The sequence below is a fragment of the Leucopleurus acutus genome (assembly GCF_964270905.1).
Source record: "Leucopleurus acutus genome assembly, chromosome: X".
Lineage (NCBI taxonomy): Eukaryota > Metazoa > Chordata > Mammalia > Artiodactyla > Delphinidae > Leucopleurus > Leucopleurus acutus.
This window is the reverse complement of record NC_139148.1, coordinates 36,464,436-36,488,580: the sequence shown is the minus strand read 5'-3', so window position 1 is coordinate 36,488,580 and position 24,145 is coordinate 36,464,436. Positions and strand designations below refer to the sequence as shown.

General features: G+C 37.1%; 2 protein-coding genes across 10 annotated transcripts in view; one reads left to right on the top strand and one right to left on the bottom strand.

Moving 5' to 3' along the window:
* Positions 1-24,145, top strand: part of CASK (calcium/calmodulin dependent serine protein kinase) — a 389,761-nt gene that overhangs the window by 209,670 nt on the left and 155,946 nt on the right. The window lies entirely within an intron of this gene.
* On the bottom strand, positions 4,602-5,612 carry GPR82 (G protein-coupled receptor 82; the record flags this gene model as incomplete). The annotated part of the gene is made up of 1 exon (XM_082864942.1): positions 4,602-5,612. One exon carries the CDS (start codon positions 5,610-5,612, stop codon positions 4,602-4,604), a length of 1,011 nt encoding a protein of 336 aa, XP_082721068.1.

The following is a 24,145-nucleotide window of genomic DNA, read 5'->3' as shown; positions in this document are numbered from 1 at the left end:
ATGTGGTAACTTTCATTATGTTTCAGTGTTTTCTTCCTCTCACCCCTAAATTAAAAGTACTTTAGAAAGAAATAGAACAGTTTTCAAGGTAAATGCAACTCCTGGCTCCTTGCCTGCCTTCACTTGCTCTGTTAAGCAGTGAAAGTTGAAATTTTCTTGTCTCTCCTGACTCCCAGAGACAGCCTCACAAAGCATCACCTGGGCGTGGAGAGACAAGCAAGCCGTAGACCTTTCTGTGGCTCTGACCTACTGATGTACTGTTTTAATAAACGAAGTTGAAGTTAAGCAGCTTCTTTGAGAGCAAACTGCTGTACACACAGTCACTTTCTATTCTGAATAGGGCCTGTGCCCAGGAGGTTTGGGGGCTCCGTTTTTAGTTCTCAGAACTGCAAAACCCCAGTCTCACAGCCGCTCAGCCAGGAGCCTCCGCCCAAGCATTTCTGTGTGTGCTTCCTTTAAATGGTTTTCCTTGCTAACCCATGAACACGCCTGGCTGCTCTCTGGTCCCCTTATGGTATCAGTTCTCCTTTCACCAGCTTAGGGCCAGACTTCATTATAAATGGGTGTTCATCAGATCACGCTAGTTGCCATAGCATTGTGGATTTCTTACGGTATTTCTTCCTCTATTGCTCTTGACATTTCTTTTACATCTCTTACCACAACTCCCAAGAGTCCCTCATGTTTATATAAAATATTGAAATTCTCCTTAAAATGAAAACTTACTTATTCTACTCTTTATTATAATAAGCACACAGGCTTACCTTCTGCGTTACTTTCGTAAGGTTGTTGTGAGCATAATGTACATGTTCAGCTTGAAAGTGGGGTTTTAATACTTAGAAATACAAGATAAATTTAAGATGATTTTGCTTCTCTTTTTCCACCCACCCCCCTTCAAAAAAAATCAACTCCTTGATTTGAAAAGGAAAGAATGACTGTTTTCTTTTGCTTAACAGATGTGAATCCTTTCACTGCTCCTTTCCTTTTTAGCCCACGGTAGCAAGCATGTATGATACAGCTAGAGCATTTGTGCTGTCAGGTATAAAACCTTTCTAGCTGTAGTAACTCTTGCCACTGATATCAACTCACTTTGAATTTGGGGGCAGTCAGAGAAGGTTCATGGCATTGGGCTGCAGGATTGAAATGCTTAGCAAATTACCAGTGTCCCTCTGTGCTCCCTTTGTGGTTTGCCAAGCAAGATTTCCTTTCAACCTGTCTTCACACATTTGTTCATAACAACTTTCCACCCTGCAGACTGCAAAGCCAGGGGTGGGCTGCAGTCGTCCTTACCAAATCAGAACAGGGTTGACATTGTAGGGGAACAAAACTTGCCACCCCCAAAATGTATCTCTTTGGCTTGAAGACTATTTGGTGCTGGTTGTTTTTAAGAAACAAAAGATTCAGGAAATTTTTCTTTTTACCTCCTCCTTAAGCGCCTGAAGGAATTTAAAGGGCCTGGTCTAGGAAGAGTACTATCACCAGAGATGTCTGCAAAGAATATGAGCTGGTATGCTGGGGGAGCTGAGCAGGCTGGGGACACCAAAGTCCTCTCTGTGTTCCATTGTCTTTGCATGGAGTAGCAAGCACTTGTTTACCAAACATTTGTTTTTCTATCTCCATGTGAGTTGCCTTCCTCCCCTTTGAAGTCCCAAACCCCTACCTCCTTCTCCTCTCTCAGATGGCATATAAGTTCCAATTGCCCAGATTGTCCTTGGGCCTCATATTCCTATGGAACCCCCATAGGTACATAATTTAATTTGTTTTTTCTCCTGTTAATCTGTCTCATGTCAATTTAACTCTTAGACCAGCCAGGAGAACCTACAGGGGTAGAGGAAAATTTTTTCCTTCTTCAACATCTTCCTCTTCTACTCACAGAATAGAAACTCACTTTCAGGTTGAGTAGTACATCCTTAATTTTGCTGGTCTAGTCTTAATGGTACATATTCCTGATTAATAGTTTGCAAGTTGCCTTGATGGGAGTGTATATATGAAAGGATAAAGGGGGAAAGAAACATTTATCATGCCTGTTAAGATATAATCTTGTTGATCTTTAAGTCAAAATTTGAGGTTTCTGAAATTGTGTTTGACTATAACTCATGGACACATTAAAAATATTGTTTTTCTGAAATTCACACTTTAAAGTTAGGGTAAATTTAGAAAGGGATACCTTATGTAAAGTATTTGCCATGACATTAAATAGGCAGTACTTCAATTACACAAAAAATTCAACATAATTTACAATCACCTATTCACGAAAGCATCTATGGTATAAAGATAAACATGGTGATTAATACGCTCAGTACAGAGAATTAAAACAGAAGTTGTCTATCAGAATGAATAACTTGAGAAATTGCATATCTTTTTTCCTGCCTTTTTTAAATGTAGGAAGCTCTACTTTGGTGTAATATCTTTTATCTTTTATTTAAATAGTGGTGATATAAAGTGGTTTTTTTAGTAATGCTTTTTACAAGTTACATATATCTTTAGAACTCCTAAGTACAGTGAGATTTAATACAGTACTGCTTATGTTAAATGAAAACTATTGATCATCTTCTCAATTCCTCTTAGTCTAATGAGTGCTGGTTTTAAAATTTATGTAAGAATAAAAGTATTGCTCTAACTGTGGAGAAAGCTGGATGTCTTGGGAAGTCTCCTGGTCAACGTTGAGTTATTATGTGATTCTCATGTCTATGAAATTACTAGATTGGACACCCCTGTTTACAGCCAGCACTTAGGGAGTCACCTGGAGTTCCCAGGTCTTCGTTCATCTCTGCAAGTTAAAAATAATAGGACAGAAATAAGATTGCTACTATAAAAGAATAGTTGTATACTGTAAATATTTGAAGCCAGCATGTGTTTTTACTGATGTTTCTCTGAACATTTTCTTCTCTCAGTTAAACATTGAAGTAAAAAAGGAGAAAAAATATTTACTGTTTTCTATTCTTTTTTAATGAAAATTGCACAGATGTGTTGGGAAAACCTCTAGTGATTTTGAGCACATGGCTCTTGGGGAATCTGTATAGTGAATTGTTTCTATATTTTAAATTCTAGAACGAAACATGCTATGAGGTTAAAGGCTTAGAAGTGCCATGTGAACTTGAAACTTTTTGAGCACTGAAGAAATTACCATGTAGAGAATAAATGAGTCTTTAAGCAGTCTCTAACGAAGTAGCAGGTTACAGTTAAGGTTTATTCAACTTCAGTTTTATTCAGCTGTTTATGTTTGGTTCTTATCTGAGCAGAGAGAATGCAAGTACCATAGGAGTAGAAATAGAAAAGAGACTAAAGCTCCAAAGGTGCTTATGATCTCTTTAGGAAGATAAAGCACACATTCTTTTTTATTTTAAATTATAATATATATAATACAGAATATAGCCATCATCATTTGTCTTACTGTGACAAGATTGCATGGAAGAAAGAAATGACCATTCAGAAAGGCTTACCCTTTAAATATTTACTTAGATATTGGAGAAAATTTGGGTGACTTATTTAACTATGCACTTCAGTTTTTTCATCAGTAAATTGGCATACATTAGGGTTGTGATGATTCAAATAATACATGTAAGCAGAGTGCCTGGCACAATAGCAAGTACTTAGTAAAGGATAGCTACTCATAATAGTAACATCATCTGGTTTAATCATAGTACTTATGAATTACATAGTATTTTTTCATTCTACAAATGAAGAACTTAACACTTAAAGTGGGTGATTTGCCTAAGATTGTCCAGCTAAATAAGAGGTGGAACTAGTATTGAATCTAGGGACTCTAACTCCAGAGACCAGTCTTGCAGCGACGATACTATTATATTGCCTATCATTCATTCATTTATTTCACAGAAATTAATTAAACATATTTACATGCTAGGTACTGTTTGTCATTAATAACATTATTTATATTGAAAACAGAGGAAAATATACAAAACGTGATGAAGATCAGCATGTAATGACATTATATTCATTTTTATTTTGACAAAGCCTAATCCAAATATTTAAGCATATTTATAAATAACATCTACTTAATAAATACTGGAATCAGTGAATGTTGCTTCTCCCAGGATCATGAACCAGATAACACCAAATAAATAATGTGTTCATGAAATAAAACCTTGGATTTTTGTAGTACATTATTCATACATTCAGATAGGACTTAAATGAGGAAATTCCTTATTCACTTTTTTCTTTTACTCATTTTTAAAGCTACCAACAAGACATTACCCATAGATGGACCCTTGTATTCTAACTCCCAAAAAGTAGAAAAGTCATAAACCATTTGCTTCTTTATCCTATAGTTGTGACGTATTGTGTTTTGAATAGAAGCATCCATGGTTGAGTTTAAACAGAAAATGGTCTGTTGGTTTTATATGCAGTGGGATCCTTTCAATATGTTTGACTTTTGCCTCTTAACTCTCTGCCATCTCAACTTTCACTATAAGTAGAACCGTAAAGTGAGTTTTATATTTGCTTGTTTGTTTATTTTTAAAAACCAAAGAGATTTTCTTGGTGCCTATTATCAACCAAGCTATGACCTGTTAATCATGTAATTTAGGGTCCCTAATAGACTCATATGAACACTTTTCTGTTTGGTGGTGTTTTCCATTCAGAAATCAACCAGAGGATTGTATATGTGGTGACTCAGATTTTGTAAAGAGATCATATAGTGTCTTCTTGAATGTTTTATCTAAAAAAAGAAATATAATGGGGTCTGTGCTACTTCTGGCTGATGCAAGACAGGTGAGGATGTTTTTTATCTCAATTAAATAATTCAATTGCTGACAGTCCGCTCCTTGGTGTAGAACAAAAAAAATGGGTTTAAAAATGCTATATGGAAGGAAGCAAACTATTAGTAGAATCTGGATGACCAAAAGGTGCCTTTTCACAGAGCTATAAGTCAAATCTTTCTCTGTAATGGATGTACAGGTCCTTATTTTTCTCAGATGATTGACAAAAGAGTAATATGATGTTAGTACGACTAAAAATGAAAATCCAATAAATGTGGTTCCAATGAGGCCTGCAGTCTGAGAGATCATGGCTCCTAGTTCCATCTGCGGATTGTAGCACAGGGTCTCTTCTCCTTCTGTGGCCTCCACAACTGAGTAGTATATGATAATTGGAATAATTATGCCTAGAGCAACTACCCATATGTAAACACATAGTTTTCTAGCAAAGTTGGGCTGGCGAAATTTTTTCAGTAACTGGCCATAAAATATTTTCTCGTACCACGAAGTGGTCTCTTGTGTGGAATCCTTTTTCATTAAGGTAGCATAGCGGCTTATGGCAATCCAACTTAAAATTAAGAGGCTGACAAACATACTTACATGCATGGATAGAGTTCCCAAAAAATTGACCACCCTGCATTTCGCAGATTGATATTCCCATTGAAAACCTTTCAGGAAATAGATACCCATGAAAGGCATGGCACTGCACACAAGCAAGTTTGCAGTCACAAGATGTGCTAGGTAGATGTGCGTTGGTGTTTTCTTAGCTATTTTTGTTAAAAATACCCACTGAGAGAGAGAATTTCCAAAGAGACCAATGATACAAAGGAAGGTATAAATGATCGGTAAAGCCATGGAAGAGATCATGGATGGTTGAATACATGTTGAGTTGTTACTCATTTATATCAGATTTCCTTGAATTTTGCCACAGGAACTAGAACAGAATTGCAGATATTTAGTATTAAAATTATAGATGGTATTTCAGCTAAATAGTTTTTTTTATAAAGCATTGGATAAAATAAAATAGTAACATAAATATATTGGATGAAAAGGGAAAGTATAGATGCCGTCTCACCTTTTCTAATCACGATTGTCCAATTGAAATAAAAGAAAGTTGATTATTGTGGATGGTGCCTTTGTCTAAAAAACAAAATTTGATAGAAATAGTTAAATGCCTGAGATTTATTATTTTATACTAGAGAAATTTATAATTCTTATATTAGATTTTAAGGCAGTTTGTAAATGACAACTTATTTTTAGCCTAGAAAGGTAATTTAAACAATTTTAAGGCACATACTAGCCAAAGGAAAGTGTTGCAAAAGTATTTTGTGGCCATGTTAATAGAAGACCGATTTTTAATTACCACGTTAATTGTACATAAATACTTTTCAAAATGGTGTCTTTTCACGGCTAAAGAACTTCTCTATAATCTAATACTATTAGAAAAGTCACTTTTCATATTTCAGAAGTAAACTTAATTCTACATAAACACTCAGGCAAGATCCTGAATTGAACAGAAGGGAAGTGTAGTGACCAAGGATGGACACCAGAATCCCAGGGTCTTTACCAAATGGCATCAGTAATTTCTTGTTTCAAATATTTAATGATAATCTATCATACTTCAATAAAAATCTAGTTTAAGATTCTGTGTCAGAACTGTAGTTGCTACTGCTTGTTGGTTAGAGCACCCTTATGTGTCTTTGTGTGTAATTTAGTATCTTGGTTTTTCAGAGAAGTTTTTTTTTAGAAGATATTTTAATCACAGTATAAATGCAGGTGTGATTTTGCTTTTTTAATGTCTTATTTTTAAATATTTCTTGCTTCAAAAGGTACAAATACAAACTCCTTTTCATTCTTATTTTTCTCATGCCTTTACTTCTTTCAGGTGGAAGTAAGAAAACTTTTTGGATTCTGGTCAAATAAAAATCATGAGCTCTATTCAGAATGTGCTTCATTTCTCTGTATTTTTCACCATACCTTTCTAAGTACCACATTCTCCACTCTTTTATAATCTAGAATAGGGATTCTCAATCTTTTTCTTCTCATTCTCTCTTTTGATAAACACAAAACTTTTTACTACCCACCGCCTTCTGAGATTCTTATATGCCCCCAGCCCCTCAGGAATATTTTACTCTCTACCCCTCTTCAGAATCATGATTATATTTTCTGCATCTTAGATTATAGAAATAGGGATTTTTCCCAAAATATACCATTATAATTTTGAAATAACTTTTTAAACCAATCTTCACCCAAAGGCTTGAAAGCTTGAGTATCTCTAGGTTCAAGTACTAAGACCCTTAATGTCTACCAGTGTCTTTATCATTTTATTTTGTTGCTTTGCAATTTTTATTTAGAAAACGGTCCATATGCTTCAGAGTGAGTTTGTATCTGAATCCAGTACAGCCTGGCAAATTGGAATTGATTTAAAAATCAGTCAGATTAAAAAAAATGGTTCTGAAGAACCTAGGGGCAGTACAGGAATAAAGACGCAGAGGTAGAGAATGGACTTGAGGACACGGGGAGGGGGAGGGTTAAGCTGGGACGAAGTGAGGGAGTAGCATTGACATATATATACTACCAAATGTAAAAATAGATAGCTAGTGGGAAGTAGCTGCATCGCATGGGGAGATCAGCTCCGTGCTTTGTGACCACCTAGAGGGGTGGGATAGGGAGGGTGGGAGGGAGACACAAGAGGGGGATATGGGGATATATGTATACATATAGCTGATTCATTTTGTTATACAGAAGAAACTAACACAACATTATAAAGCAATTATACTCCAATAAAGATGTTAAAAAAAAAGATTGAGGCTGAAATGAAATATTTACAGGTAAACACCACCTGAGGGAACTTATCAACAAGAGACTATCACTAAAGGAACTTTAAAGGATGTAGTTTAGGAAGAAAGAAAAATGCTCCCCAAAGGATGGTCTGCAATGCAAAAAGGAATGATGAGCAAATAAAATCGTAAACATTTATGTAAATCCAAACCAAAATAGTCATGTATTTTAAGAGTAATTTCAAATTTGTGGATTTAAAACAGGACAGAACGAAAGTGCTGGACAAGAATAATACGCAAGTCAAGAGTGGGATCTAACTTGATGTTCCAGTGCCTTTGTCTTCTTTGGGAGTGGGATTAACATACTGTTTCACTTTAGTATATGTCGAGTTAAACATGCATGACAAAATTTCAAGGTAACCACCTAAAAAATAGGAATAGAATGATGAAATTCTAATTTACTGGGGGGTGGGGGGATGGAACAAAAATGAAGAAAAAAATCAATTAAAATATGGAATAAATATTTTTAAAAAGCAAGATTATAGAAATCATCAAAATAAATATTAATGGACTAACCTTGCCCATGAAAAGAGCAATCAGGGATGCAGTGAGAGAGTGGCATGGACATATATACACTACCAAATGTAAAATAGATAGCTAGTGGGAAGCAGCCGAATAGCACAGGGAGATCAGCTCAGTGCTTTGTGTCCACCTAGTGGGGGGGATAGGGAGGGTGGGAGGGAGATGCAAGAGGGAGGAGGTATGGGGATATATGTGTACATATAGCTGATTCACTTTGTTATACAGCAGAAACTAACACAGCAATGTAAAGCAATTATACTCCAATAAAGATGTTTAAAAAAAATCAGTCAGAGAGTGAAATTAGCCAGTTTATTTCTTAAGAAAAAATTATCTGATCAAAGTAAATTTTTATATTACATAAGGAATGGAGCTTCCTTTTATGATGATGTTAAAAACACTAGCCGCTGCCTTGTGTAGATAATGCATTATGTACTAAAATCTATAAAGGTGGTGCTTCTGTATTAATGGATAGTATTCCTTTTTTTTTTTAAAACTAGACCACCACATAGAGCATCTGTTATCTCATATTATTCATTACCATTGCCTTGCTTTTCTACTAGCAAATGCTTCAGAACAGAAGAGGGGTAAAAAGACTTTCACAGAGGCTAGCTTTATCAGACAGATGACATCGAAACTCTATAGGAACCTTCACTATAACAAATGACAACTAGTTGACCATCTTTAGCTTCCCAAACATCAAATTTGTATCTACTGTGTACCTCTCCTTTAAAAGTAAAGTTTGATTATAAAACTGCTAGATAATTATTTTCTAAAATTTAGAAAATACTCTAAAGCTTAAAAACTCAAATAACAATCACATTATATATACAGGATTGCTCTCTAGAAAATGTGTACAAGACTGCATTCCTCTCAGCAGATTGTCTTGTCTTGAATCACTCCTGTAACACATTGTGCCTCTGCTAATTTGACAAATGAAAGAAGTCTACAATTCTAACTTCAATTACTAACGATTATCTACATAATTAATATGCTGACCTTTCTTAATGATCAGCTTTCAAAACTTAAAGTTTAGTTCTGTTAGAGTTTTTATAGAGTTAACTTTTAAATTAAAAGTGATCAGTCTTACCTGTATGAGTAGTTTATGCCAACCAAGGCTCTGTTGTTCAGGGTGGTGATGCTAAATTTCAGATTTTAAATTCTCTGATCATCACTCTTCCATTATCTTTCAGTTTTAGTCAGCGTGAATAGATTCTTGCATGACACGAACTGCAGTGGGAAGAAAAGGAAATTAAACAGAGTATTGAAGAAATTCAGTAGTTAACGGTAAATGTAGCAACTACCTTCTCAAAAAAAAAACCAAACTCATTTCTCTATTTCTATAGTGGGAGGAAATTAGTGGACAGTATATATACTGTGCTTCCTTTTGATTATTTCATGAACCGGTACACCTCATTTAACTTCATTAGCATGCTTGGCAGAAGTTAAGTTCAAAGGTTTAATCCCCACGACTAGTTAGTTTTGTACAATACAGTGGTAGAGGGAACCACTCCATAGTAACCCAGTAAAATATTGGTACAAACCTGTCTGTAAAATCGTTGTGGATGGCTTATTTGCAATTCAACTTTATCACAAATAAAGAGAAACTAAATGCAAAGTTTTCTTACTTTAGCAGGTTACTGGAATCAAATATCATAGAGCTGGGGGATAAAGAAGTGAGGCCCAGAGCAGTGCATTCAGGGGTTTGGGTCTCATCTTGGTTAACTAATGAACTAACTTATTCTACTTCAAATTGTCCTGTGCTGCCTCGATTCAGATTCAAAGTAGTACATTGTTTGGAGTATTTCATAATGAATTTGGGGAATCCTGGAAAGCGCCAGAATCCGAAGACCAAATATGCCTCAAATAAAATCAATAGTTACATTACAATATAAAGAATTGTGAAACCAATTTTATGTATAGTATTGTTTAATCAGTCTATGAACTATTAACTAAATGAAAGCTAAGTGTGTACAGCTGAGGAGCCAGACCTGCATCACACATTACCCTTCCTTGGGTAGTTAAACCAGTGGGAGTCTGAGAATGGGAACAGAAATCTAATTTCATCAAGCTCGAGCACTTTAGTTATCAGTACATCTTCATTTAAAATTAAGAAACGTACTTTGCCAATTCTCATAACCCCTGATGCTTATCTTATTTCTTGTTGATTGCATATATCCTTCCTAATGTTTGCTAATACTTCTCTGTAAAACAAAAGTGAGGACTACCTGAGTGTCTGGATTTTGTTCTGCTGTTATTCATCTTTGCATTTGCAGTGCTTGCCATCATTTAATTAAGAACAGTGGTTCATCCAGGGGTACATGGCCATTGACTGCAGAGTAATTTGACCTCTGGAATTCCTATCATTTTTACTTCAACAATTTTTCATGTTCCAGGAAGGAATTATTTAGAACAAAAAAACACTTCAAAATAATTTAGAGAAGAAAGAATGGAAAAGGAATCCTGTTTATAAGTGATTGAAAGATAATTTTAGTATTACCTGTTTGAGGCTTAATAAGTACCTTGGGTCCAAGAAAAAAGAATGTCCTTACTCTCCACAACTTATCTTCTATTGTCCCCGAAGTCAGTAGATGACACCATCACTTCTTCAGTTATTCAAGCCAAAAACCTAGGAATCATCCTTGATTCCTCTCTTTCCTTCACATCTCACAGCCAATCAGTTGCTGCTACTGCAGCTTCTACCACCACCACTACCACCACCACACCAGTATTAGCCACATTTAATGAAAGCCTATTATGTGCCAGGCATCCTGTTACGTGCTTTATATGCATGTCTTATTCAGTCTTCACAATACCCTGTTAAATACTATGAAATAAATATCTTCATTTTAAAGGTGAGGAAAAGTGAACCTCAGAAAAGTTGCATAAGTTGCCCAAGGTCATGCAGCCATCTGTCCTCACAGAGCAAGTAATTAAAGAGAACAAGGCCATAGTTGCAATGCCTGTTTTTGATCTAGCCTCTAAAGTCAACACTGTCACTTCTGCAGTATTCTGTTGGTCGCCCAAAGCCATCAGTGATTCAGTGTGGGAGGGATAAATATCAGGAGGTGATGGTCTTTGGGAGCCATCTTGGAAGCTGGCTACCACAGATGTCACTCAACCATTGAACCAAAGAAGAGTCAGAAGTACTGCTTAAAACGATGGTCAGATGACTGATAATTTATCGGGCAAGAATGCCTGGATAGGTGTAATGTTCGCCATTTCTTCCTCTATTTTGATTTTTTTTTTAGTGCTCTGTAGTTTTGTTTTCTTTTTTTTTTTTTTTTGCGGTACGCGGGCCTCTCACTATTGTGGCCTCTCCCGTTGCGGAGCACAGGCTCCAGACGCGCAGGCTCGGCGGCCATGGCTCACGGGCCCAGCTGCTCTGCAGCATGTGGGATCTTCCCGGACCGGGGCACGAACCCGTGTCCCCTGCATCGGCAGGCGGACTCTCAACCACTGCGCCCCCAGGGAAGCCCTGTATTTTTCTTAAGCAGTGCAATTCACAAATATTTATTGGAGTTCCTACTGTGTTTCTAGTGGCATGTGGAAGTCACAGAAGTATATCAACCACAAGCTAATTTAGGGTCTCTGGAAATTCAGGAGTGGTTCCAGAAGCAAGCCAAGATTCAGATTAATATGTGATGTGTGGTACAGGCTTTAAGTGCTCTATGAGTTAGAAAGGGAGAAAACTAAATCAGAGTGGATCTTAGAGTCCAAAGGAACCGAAAGGAAAGAGAAGAGAATGCATGGTGAGCAACAATCCTGTGCCAGTACCAGGCAGAACATTTTACATATAATAAGAGCCCTAGCGATGGGTGGTGGTAGCCCCGTTTTACACACGAGGAAATTGAGTCTCAAAGATGTTAAATAGCATGCCCAAGGTGACACAACTAGTAAATTAACTTCAAGGCACATGTTTGGTTTTTTTTCAACCTCACCCTCTACCTTAGCAGAAATTACTGGTTTTTCTCTAGAGTCGATAAGGGTACCTTATGGTAAGTAAACTGGAATCAAGTTTTGAATACTTTTAATTTCAGACGGTTTCTAGACTCTAAGTAGCAGAATTGACTGGAAGAAATCAAGCCCAATTTTTTTCTTTCTTTGAAAACTTTGGATTTCAGTAAGCTAATTTTTATCCCATCAATATCAGTATAAATTCTTTATGATTTAAGTGATTTTGAGTTCCCTAATTGAAATATAAGGAAATTTTTATTTATATTTTCCTAACATACTGGGAAGTATTATTGCAATTGGTAAAAGGTGTAGATGTCAGAGAATACAAAATTAACAGAAATACAACTTGTCAGGCAGAAATTTCAAGAATTGCAAGTTCTGTGCAAAAGTGGCCCCTTGGACTTTTCTCATTTAGGTCACCTACAGTTTTCTTTGGTTCTCATTCATCTTTCCCATGCTTCTCCTCTTCAAAGTTCTGCTTCTGTTTCCGGGTCTAAATGCTCTTGCCTAACCATTCTAATTACTTCCTATATCATTGCCAAATACTGGCTTCCTAAGTGTTCTGCTCAGACCCTTATGATTTACTCCTTGAGGTGTTAGAGTAGTTCCCCAGAGTGTAAGTCCTGCCTTGTACGAAGTTTCCTGCTTTTGAGATGTTTGAGGTTCAAAGGGCGGGCATGCTATAATTTACTTTGACAATCCATGGTGAGCTGTATTCAGCAGGGGTGCATGAGAGCTTTCCTGACGGATTACTGGGGTTAGGATAGGGTCCCTTTTCAACTTGCCTCAGAGCCAGAACCCAGAAGACACAGGACAGCTCAGTCATACCTGAATCATTGTGCTTCAACTAGACAGTTATTTGGGGCTACCCAAGCTAGTGTCTTCTAAAATGGAGACAGTTGGCCTTTTAAGCACTCTATCTGACCCATCAGAAGTTCAGAGCGTTGGGAGGCTGGTGTGCAGGAAGAGAAGACGTGCCTTATGTAGTCCACATTAGAACTTCACATTCAAAAGATAATTATTTCTTCAAGGGGGAGTTGGTGTTGGGGTGCAGTGGAAGCGTTTATCCAGTTCATTGCCCACCCGAGCCAGTAGTTACCTTTAGGAGGAGTGAAGCAGAGACCTGTTACTCAAAGCTGTGGTTTGTTCAAGGTTCTCTGAGCACCCCCGCTCTCTTCAGGATGTGGTGTCTGGCCACAGCCCTGTCTCTGTCTCCAGTTGCACTGTGCTCAGGCCCTCGCAGTCTACCACGAGCAGCTATAATCATGGCTGTCCCACCCTTAATCAGGGTGTGAAGATCCTCTACTTGCTGCTACGAGCTGGTTTCTCAGCAAACCATGGGAGTATTTTCCTCAAGAACTATTAAAAAACAGCAGAAATTAAAGTCCAAAGTTTGTAAATTTATAATAGCACAGAAAAGTGATTAGCTTTGTAAGAAAGCTCTAATGACTAAATGGACCTGCCAATCAGAGTTTTACTATACTTCACCTTTGGCTTTTGTCTTTCCCTATCGGCTTGAATGCACTGGATAGACATTTTCTTCTAGAAATGCACACCATAGAAACATGGTGACAGTCATTAGAATTGGAATGACCTCAGAAGTGGCAATTGGAAAACAGATGGGAAATTAGTAGGTTTAGGGAAAGGGAAACTTTAGCATTGGATTAGATGAGGCAAAGATATTTTTGAGGACAGTCAGATTTTTAATTTCAGCATCTTTGAGTCAGTCAAGTTTGGTTCATATCATGCTTCAGAACCTACCTTTTTTTTGTCAGGTTCTTTGAAAAGCCAAAAGTAGATTAAAATTTCTGAAAATGAAGCATTTGATTATAGGATTCTAAAAATAATTTAGACCATTGTATTGCCACAGGTACAAAACACATACATGCACCTTGGATTATGACTTGCAATGAGATTTAAGGAGTTAAAAAGACATCATATATCAGTGCCCAGAAACCTCACCACTGCCCCTTTCTTCTCAAGACCATTTCCTGGACATTTTATTACCAATCACTTCTTTGGGATTTCTAGATAAAATTGTCTTGAGGTTAAATCTCCTGCTCCATGTCACTATCTTTATTCAAGGGGAAAAAAAGATGTCAAAGGAAGATGAGGAAGAGTTGGGTATCTGAGGTCTTACATCCTGTACCTATTAGTGTCTATATTTACTTTCTTTTATTAAGAACCCCAAGTATTGAAGTAACAAGCTTTCCTGAGAACCACTTTTAGAAAATTTATAATAATAAATGACAACCACTGAAGTGCTTTTATATATATTCACTTAATTGTTAAGATATTTAATTAAGATATCTCTCAGATGGATACCATTATTACTATCATTTTCTAGATGAGAAGGTTTAGGTCCATAGAGGATAAATAACTTGTTGATGGTAATGTAACTGGTGTATTGTAGGGCCTATATTTGAACCCAGGTAGTGTGACTTCAGATCCCATATTCTTAGCTACTACCAGAATCTGGATTATTGTTTTAGATAAAGGTGACCAGTGTCCCTGGTGACCAAAAATGTATCCGTTTTCAATCTGGAAATTTATTAATTGCTGCCAGCTCTCCATTGTACTAGTACTTTTCCCCTCTGTAATTGATAAGTAATCTGATGGTCATATTTTGAGACTCTCTGAATATATTTTTTCCCCTTTCAACCCAGTGGATTTTTAGCATTCATTGATGGTCCTTGCCTGAATCATTGCTTATATTGGTGGTTGCGTCTTTATAATGTTTTGACAGATATATTAGACTTGAAGTAGTCATTTTAAGGTATCACTCTAAACAAGTGTTGGTGTCTTATTAGATAGTTCTCAAATTGTATATATGGTATAGTTTCTAATATTACCATGTGCTCTCTTCTTCCTCCTCCATCAAAAAGCCAGCCTAAAGTGTATTGCTTTAATAAACTTACAAATAAAGTATTGAAGCCAGGAAATATAAGTTCTCTGGAGTTCCATATCACCAGAAGTATCTGGTAGAGAAAATTGGAAAGAAGAAACCGCAGTACATTTTAACACAGAAAAAGTCTGTAGAGAATCATTTCTTTGGTGACGCTTTGACCAGCAGAGGGCAATCTATTACCAGCCCTAGTTAAACCTCTTTTGCTGTTAAAGGCTGAAGCATAAGCTGCCCGCCTTGCACTATTTTCCAGCTAGAAACTTAGAACAATTTAAAAGTTTAGTTTTTTTAAGCTCTAACAAAGTGATTCTTTGTCTTAGTAGCTGAAAAAAACTTTAAACGTGATAGAATAAAAATAATTGTATGGACAATGGATTTCTGTCCTTAAGCTGAAAACCCATTGACACTCATCTGCCTTTAATAGGCTATGTCCTTTGGAGATTTCGTTTTGTTTTGTACTAGTGATTATCACAAGAGTCACCTTTGTAAAATTATTCACAATTACAATTATCCTAGTGGTAAAAAGAAAGTCTGACATTTTAGTATGCGAAAGTTTTTCTCATATCTTCAGTTTTTCTTAACTTTTTTTTAATCATAGCAATTCATGGACATAGTTTTTAATAGTCAAATAATACTAAAAGACTTGTAATGAAAACGACATGTCATGTCTATCAACAAGTGTAATTTAAAGTGTATTTTACCTAATGAAGAAAGCATAGGAGAAGTCACCTTTATCCTCCACTGTAGTAACTTCTTTCTGTCAACTTAAACTACACAGATCCCCTCCTGTTAAGATACCACCTAACCAGTTGCCTCATCATGCAGCATATGCTTGTTATCTCTGACAACTCATGGTTCGTTACTAAATCTTCAATAACCCTGCCACTCTCCACTCTGCAGTGGTTTGGAAAATAAATATCTCTCCCTCTCTCTTTCACGCCCAGATACATACACATACACACACACACACACACACACACACACACACACACACAGAGCTTTAAGCAAAACATAGGCATTGTCTTTTTTGTTAATGAAATTACTTACTATATTTGTTGTCACCTTTTTAGAAATGAATGGTGTGCATATTTTTAATTTAATCTTATATGCATCATTTATCTATTGCTGTATGCCAAACCACCGCCAGACTTGGTGGCTTATGACAACCGTTTGTTCGTTCTCAATCCTGCAGTTTGTTCTGGGCTCAGCCAGGCAGTTCTACTGTCAGTCTCTCCTGGGGTCATTCATTCATGCAGCTTCTTAGTTATCTGGCAGCTCAGCTGAGGCTGGATGGTCCATGATGGTCTCTCTCATGTCTGGAGCCTCAGCTGAGATGGTTGTGCGGGCTGAGTATCTCCATGTGATTTTTCATCCTGGGTTTATTTACACCGTGATGGTCTTGGGGTTCCAGGAGCACAAAACTGGAAGCTGCAAGGCCTCTTAAGGCCTTGCTTAGATGCCATATAGTGTCCACCACGATTTATTGGTCAAAGCAAGTCACAATACCTACTCAGATTCAAGAGGTGGGCAAAGACTCCACTTCTGGATGGGAAGAGCTGCAGAGAATTTATTTTTTTTAATTAATTAATTTATTTTTGGCTGAGTTGGGTCTTCTTTGCTGTGCATGGGCTTTCTCTAGTTGCAGCGAGCGGGGGCTACTCTTCGTTGTGGTGCGCAGGCTTCCCGTTGCGGTGGCGTCTCGTTGCTCTCTTGTTGCGGAGCACGGTCTCTAGGTGTACGGGCTCTAGAGCGCAGGCTCAGTAGTTGTGGCGCAGGGGCTTAGTTGCTCTGCAGCATGTGGGATCTTCCTGGATCAGGGCTCGAACCCGTGCCCCCTGCATCGGCAGGCAGATTCTTAACCACTGCGCCATCAGGGAAGTCCCGCTGCAGAGAATTTTAATCTACCACATTTTCTTTACTGTGCTTGCAATAGCAGTGTTCTAACTAGATTTTTATATTTTTTTCCTCAAAGTACAGTACATTGGCTCTTCCTTTGGGATTAATATAGTATGTGTACCTCAGAGTCCATTGCTTCTTGGACAACATCCAAAAAGAAAAGTTAACTTTGCAAAGGGATACCCACTGTGCCTCAGTTCAGTCTTGGAGCTGTATTCTCTTTTGATTATTTCTTGTATTAAAAGATGTACTGAAAGTATCAGGAATCCATGCTGTTTCCTTTGTACTTTTTATCCTCTGTTAATAGCCCTTTTCTATTTCCAGAACTAATATAGCTTTTCAGTAAAACTAGAAGAAAAGTCTGTTTCTGCTTATCTGATCCTAAGAACGGGATAATTAATTGAGATCTCCAATACTAGAGCCTAAAAGGATACAGAGGGATGCTTAGTCTAGCTTGCCCCTTTAGTAGTTTTTTCCCCCACCATGCTAGGTTGTACTTATTACTGGAGGTTTAGTTATTTGCAGGATCACAAATGCCAACTATCAGAGCATGAGACCCTCAGTTACTTATTTAGCTGACACCTCTCACTACTTGCCACATATATTTGGAACTCTATAATCAGTCCGCACAAGAGCTGACCCTGTGTGTTCCAGTGTTTTTCAAGTCTCACTGGCCACAAAGGGGAACTGAATATGAACATGCATGCAAACCTCATCAGTTCCCTTTGCAACCAGCTGAAAGTTGTTTTTAATATAGCGGAAACTGTTTTTCTTTTGAGTACAAACGAAATTTCCACCCAAATAATGAAGTATTTCTGCTTCTGACAAATCAGGGAACACATAAGAGGACACTAAATTGCGAGAAAGGCAATTAAAAGAGAAAGTCAGAAAATAAAACTGAACTGGGGAAGAGATAGAGGTGCTGCTGAGTACAGGAAAGGAAAAAAAATAGAGGGGGAAGTATTGGGGGTACTAGAAGATCTTGGTAGGTGATAGAACATGAGAAGAGGCAGGAAACATAGAAAGGAAATGTGTATAACAGGAAAGGGCCTGTAACAGTATTGCCAGCAGTGTTAAAGGAAGGCATTAATATTTTTTAGTCTAGAAGTTTGCCATTGGATAAAATTTAAAAATATCACACATCAGAGGGATTACCGTTCCCCCCTGAGTTTATACTATTGAGCCAGTTTTACAGTGAAGGTACCTTGACCCCGCTTCAGGATGCAGTGCAGTAACCTGTTTGACCACTCTGATTATGCATAACAAAGCGAAGTATCAGTAAGAAAGCAAAGAAATGAGCACCTAACATAACAAATGTCACAAAACTCCCAGAATCCATCAAGTTATTTTAGATAGAGTTTAAGCAGTCTCTCTAGCAGTAAATATATATATATATATATATATATATATTTTTTTTTTTTTTTTTTTTTGCGGTACGCGGGCCTCTCACCGTTGTGGCCTCTCCCGTTGCGGAGCATAGGCTCCGGACGCGCAGGCTCAGCGGCCATGGCTTACGGGCCCAGCCGCCCCGCGGCACGTGGGATCTTCCTGGACCGGGGCACGAACCCGCGTCCCCTTCATCGGCAGGCGGACTCTTAACCGCTGTGCCACCAGGGAAGCCCTCTAGCAGTAAATATTAATGAACGCCTGTGATGTGCTGAGCAAGGGACATGGGACAAATCTGCTACAAAAGAAGATTCTGGGGAACTGCTTGGGGACCATTGACCATACAGCAAGCAGCCTCCTTCCTCTGCCCCCGAGCCACAGACATCTGAATAGCCCTGAGGGCATGACTGTATGGGCACAACATGATGGAGCAACAAGATCACAGGTGGCCCCTGGTTGCCACTCATTATTAAGGTATTGAATGTTCTGTAAAACCCAAAACTTCTGTTAAAGGGATCTAAGGAACATCTAATCCAAACTTTATTAAATGCTTGAAATGCTTTGCTGCCTTCCCAGCTTGCTGAGGATCCATACTATATTGAAATAGTTCTACTAGCAAATAACTCACTGGCTTTCTATTGCATTTGAGATCTACAATTGTTAGAAAAGCCTCTTCTACAGTCTGGTGAAACATGCTGCTTGCAACTCCCATCCTTCACTGGTCTTCTTTCTGCTTGCTCTCTGAGGCTACACACACACACACACACACACACACACACACACACACACACACGCATATTTTTGCTCTAATGCCTTTCTTTTAGTCTTCTGCTTTAAGGCTAAGTAATCCCATTCTTTGAAACTGTCCCTCTCCTGGCATCCTCTCCTCTTCTACTTGCTCGAGTTTCAGAGTGTGGTTCTGGCGGCATGGGTCTGCTGCAGCTCCTGTCCTGGACGTTGCTGTTATTAGTGAAAGCTAAAGTTAAATTACCCTTTATGAGTGCTTTCCCCACCTCATTTGGTCCAGGTCAGCTTCCCCTGTGTATCTTCCTAGTTCTGATGTGTATCTTCAGCTTCTGACCATTCCATTTTATATATTTCCCCTGTCTTTCCTTTGGCATTTGAGTATTTCAGTAAGTAACATATATTGAATGTTTCCTAATGGCCAAGAACATTTATTCACTCGTTTAGTCTCCATAACACTAGAAGTTAGGTGTTCCTATTATTTTTGTTTTCTCAGTAGAGGAAAGAGAGCTTGTACAAGGTTACACAGTAAGTGGTGGAGCCAGAAATTGAACTCAGGCAGTCGTTGCAGCAGCTGCCCTATTAACCTGTCCATTATGCTGCCTCTCAGTTCATTATTTAATGTTTAATGTCAGTAGGCTAAGAAGACCTATTGGATGCAGCGCCACCATAATCCTCCCCATGGCTTTACCAGTGGGATGGTAATACTCTTGGTCCATTGGTTAAGACTATTCCCCTGGACTCTGTCTGGGTGGGCAATACCAACATCTTCCTAGTCTCCACCCCCCTTTTTCTTCCAAGTTTCCCTCACTTACCTGCTGGTGAATGGCCAATTCTTTCTTTAAATATATTGATACACTTAACAGGTCAGCTCCTGGTCTAGGAGACTTTCTATCCCTTTAAAATCATTTGCATATCTGTAATACTTAGATGTTTGAATTTTGTAGGTTAAGTCTCAAAACATTTTTGTTTTCAGGGGGCACCTCGTTTGCACTCCTATGTACTATACTATTTCTGACTGAAATGCCAAGCTGTCTAATTGTAAGATAATTTCATCTGCAAATTCTTTAGCTTGGTCCTTGAGGGGTGTATATATTTCAGAAGGCCAGGGTTCATCTAGATTCATTGATTAGAAAACGTCTTCCTTTCCTTATGGTGTCTGGCAAAAGAAACCATAAGCAAAGTAAAAGACAAGTCCACACTGGTAGAAGTTATTTGCAACCCATATAAAGAACAAAAGATTAGTATACATAATATATAAAGAATTATTTCAACAATTTGAAAGAAAAAAAGGAATAAAAGCAACTCATTAAAGGGAAAAGGGGAAATGGTGTAGATATGAATAGATGATTCACCCAAGAAGAAACATGAATGGGCAAAAAAGAAACATGAGGTGATGCTGCTCCACTTCACCGGCAGTCAGGGAGGCACAAATTAAAACCACAGGGAGATGCCATTTCACACCTCCCAGATTGGCAAAAGTTAGTAAATCTGATAAAACCAAGTATTGGTGAGGATGTGGGTAGAGAAACTCTTATCTTACTAGTGGTGGGATAGGTGTATAAATTGGTAAAATCACTTTGGAGAGCAATTTGTCACAACTGAAATAAACTGAAGATGTTTATACCCTTTACAACCAAGCATTTCTACTTCTAGGTGTCAGCCATAGAAAAATTCCACACATGCACACAGAAGACTTCGCTTGAGCGTGGTTTCTAATAGTGAAAAAGTGGAAACCACCTAAAGGCCCATTGTTAGGAGAAATGGAGAATTGAACTGTTGTTTATTCTCACAGTAAAACACTATGCATCTGTTAAAACGAATGAATCTATCAACACAAACATAATTTGAGTGAAAAAAGTTACAAAAGGATGTATTAGTGAGATACTATTTGTTAAATTTTAAAAACAAAAACTAATGCACATTGTTATTCATGCCACTTACGAATGTTATAATAGTATAAACATGTACATCAAAATGATATACACTAACTTTAGGCAAGAGGCTACCTCCGGATGAGCTTTAGTATATCTTCTTGGATTATGTATAGGTACAAGAGAACAGTTAAGCAAATAGGGCCAAAACATTAACATCTGCACAATTTGGGTGATGGGTGCTTAGCTACCTGTTACGTTGTATTTTTACTTTTTTGTATGTTTGAAATATTTTATACCTAAAAAATTATTATATGTGGAATTACCAAACCAGAGTATAACTGTAACAGTTAACTGTTGCTCCTGGAATAACTTGCATGGCTTACTAACACAAAAAGAGATTCTATGCATCATCAATACCTGTATCCAAACCACAATTAGAAACCGTTTCCAAAGGTCATCTTATGATGGTTCTTTATGCATTTCCTGGGCTAGAAGCAAAATTAATAAGGGTGAGATGCTCTAATTTGATTTCTTTTTTTTCTCTGTCTATTCAACCTGTATGCTTTTGTACTGCTTTATTGTCCATGTTTCAGGCAGAGCTTTCACAGAGTGTACAAATGTGTGATAGCTAGAAAACTAGTTCTTTAAGATTTTGGTCTTTTGACATCACACAGTTTTGATGAGTAATAAGCAGAATTTTTTGCCCTAAATACATATTAATACCCATTTATGTTTTTTTAAAAAAACAAAAGACATCTCAGTAATTACCATTGTGCTTGGGCAGAATGAAATGAAAATGAAAAGCAGTGTCTTAGCAGAGACAATGCCTGTGGAATAAAAGTCTACCAACTTGCATCCCCTCATGTAAAATACAGAAAATACTTCAATCACGATGCAATGAGGAGTAAATGATAATAATGCATTGCGAGCACCCAGCACAGTAAAAGGTACATAAATATATATTTACTTTGCTTCCCGTTCCGTTGCATGTAAAATAAGAGGCAAAATAGAAGTTTACGACAAACCTAGCACTTCCATTTTAGCTCTGAGTCTATTGTTACCACCACGCAAGCAGTCCTCCACGCCTTAATTTGAAAACCAGACTGAACTGAGGCACTATAGCAGCCACTTATAGGAATGTGTTCTCAACTGGGCCATGTAGCTACGAAAAAGGACACTGCATCGTCCATTTTGAGAGTTTCTATCTCATTCGAGTTGTCATAGTTCAGATTATATTCTGAGATTCAAATGCTTTCTTCTGATCAAAAATACAAGTTTCTTTGGAAGTTTATGGTGTCCGTTGGTGCCTGACATTAAAAACTCTCCAGTAAATGTCATATCTGTTGTGAATATTTTTCTCACTTTATGCTTTTGCTTTTATTTTTGTTTATGGTTTTTGACAAAAAAATAGTCTACTTTTAAAAGTCAAATCTATGCATCTTTTCCTGTGGTTATTTCTATTTTATTAATAGGAAGTCTTTTCCCTTCCACAGATGAGTTAGTCACATATTTTTAAGTCTTTTAATGCATTCATTATTTACATTTAACTCTTTGATCCAGTTATAATTTTTTTGGTGTGATATGAGGCAAGGCTATAAATTGGCTTTTATTTTAAATAAGCACAGCACTATTTATTAATTCATTTCTTTCTTCCCCTATGCTCTTTGTGATGTCTCCTTTATTTGCAGTAATTCTCTTTGAAGGAGGAAAGTGTATCAGAGTCACTCAAACTTTTTAAAAATTCATTTAACAGCAGAAACTAACACACCATTGTAAAGCAATTTATACTCCAATAAAGATGTTAAAAAAAAATTCACTGAACCCCACTTTGCAAGCTTCTAGCACATCTTGACTAACAGACTCCTAGGTTGCCCTCTGATTTGTTCCTGCTCCTACCCTGTTGAGAGTGATTAATTTGTCATATAATTTTCTCATGTATCACTGAGGGTCTGCGTAGAGCTGTGCATTCTGTTCCATTGATAAGTTTATCCTTGCATGTGCTCCACGGTGTTATCCTTAATGAAGGATAAGAATATATTTTAATATCTGGTAAAAATAAGTTTCCATTCATACTTCAAAAGGCTAAAAAATAATTAGCCTGTTAACATGTTTCTGCACAATCCAGGCTGCCTGTTGAGAGAACTCTATTTCATGCTGTTTTTCTCTTATGGATAACTTTTCAGTAAGGCTTTGCTTCACAGAGCTGTAATTATATTAGTTCTACTTTCATATCAGCAGGACTGAAGAATCCATTTTAAAAAGAAGTTGAAAACAAAACCTTCTGTACTAGAACAGAATTTTCTTTTTCTATTGACCTGATCTTAGAAATTCAACTGCTATCAAACCCAGCTCTGCACAGAATACTTTTCCAAAACTAACAGCAAAACTCAGCATTTAGGTCTTACTCTCGCAACCAGGCAGTTAATTATGCCTTTGTTTGGTTTTGCATATGTGAGATGTTATTTAGAAACTTGTTCTCAAGATCTTTTGCAAGGTGAGAATATGTATATACTTCTGAATTTCCCTTTTCTGTATGCTTCTAGAACTAAATCTTGGCTTGGGGGAGGTAGGGACAGTGTTTCCTACTTGTGTACACCAATGCTCAATAAGAAATAAAAGATTATATGTAATAAATAGCCTTAAATTTGTTTAGTTTAGCAAATTTTTCTAAAAATTTAGTAACATTCTCAGGAGTCAGTTTACTCTAAGGTATGTTATTGAAACTTCTGTCGGTAAAGAAAATCTGTTAGGAGCTTATAGATAGGTTGACTTTCAATAAAATTTATTTTATCACAAATATTATAGCAAGAATTGACTCAGTGTACTTTTTTAAGAATGCCATTGTGCAGGGCTTTATAGGGATCATCTCATTTAATATAAATAATGAGGAAGCTTCTAGAATTATGAGTGTATATGTGTTTCTTTTAATGTTCCATAAAACTACTACTAGTAATAATAATAGATAATGTAATTTAACCATTCAAACTGTATGTTTACAATAGACACATGTAGGGATATAAAATGTTTACCAATAATGTAAAAAAGATTTTAATTTTGAAAACATGAGAGAAAATCAGTATTGTCATATTTTTAAATTATACAAACAGAAATACTGAATTTCAGTTTGGTATTTGTTAACGATTGTCAGAGCACAGTAATTAATATAAAATTTATTACTTTTTTCTGAGCCTCTGATTTTTCTGCAAATTTTTTTTTTTTTTTTTTTTTTTTGCGGTATGTGGGCCTCTCACTGTTGTGGCCTCTCCCATTGCGGAGCACAGGCTCCGGACGCACAGGCTCGGCAGCCAT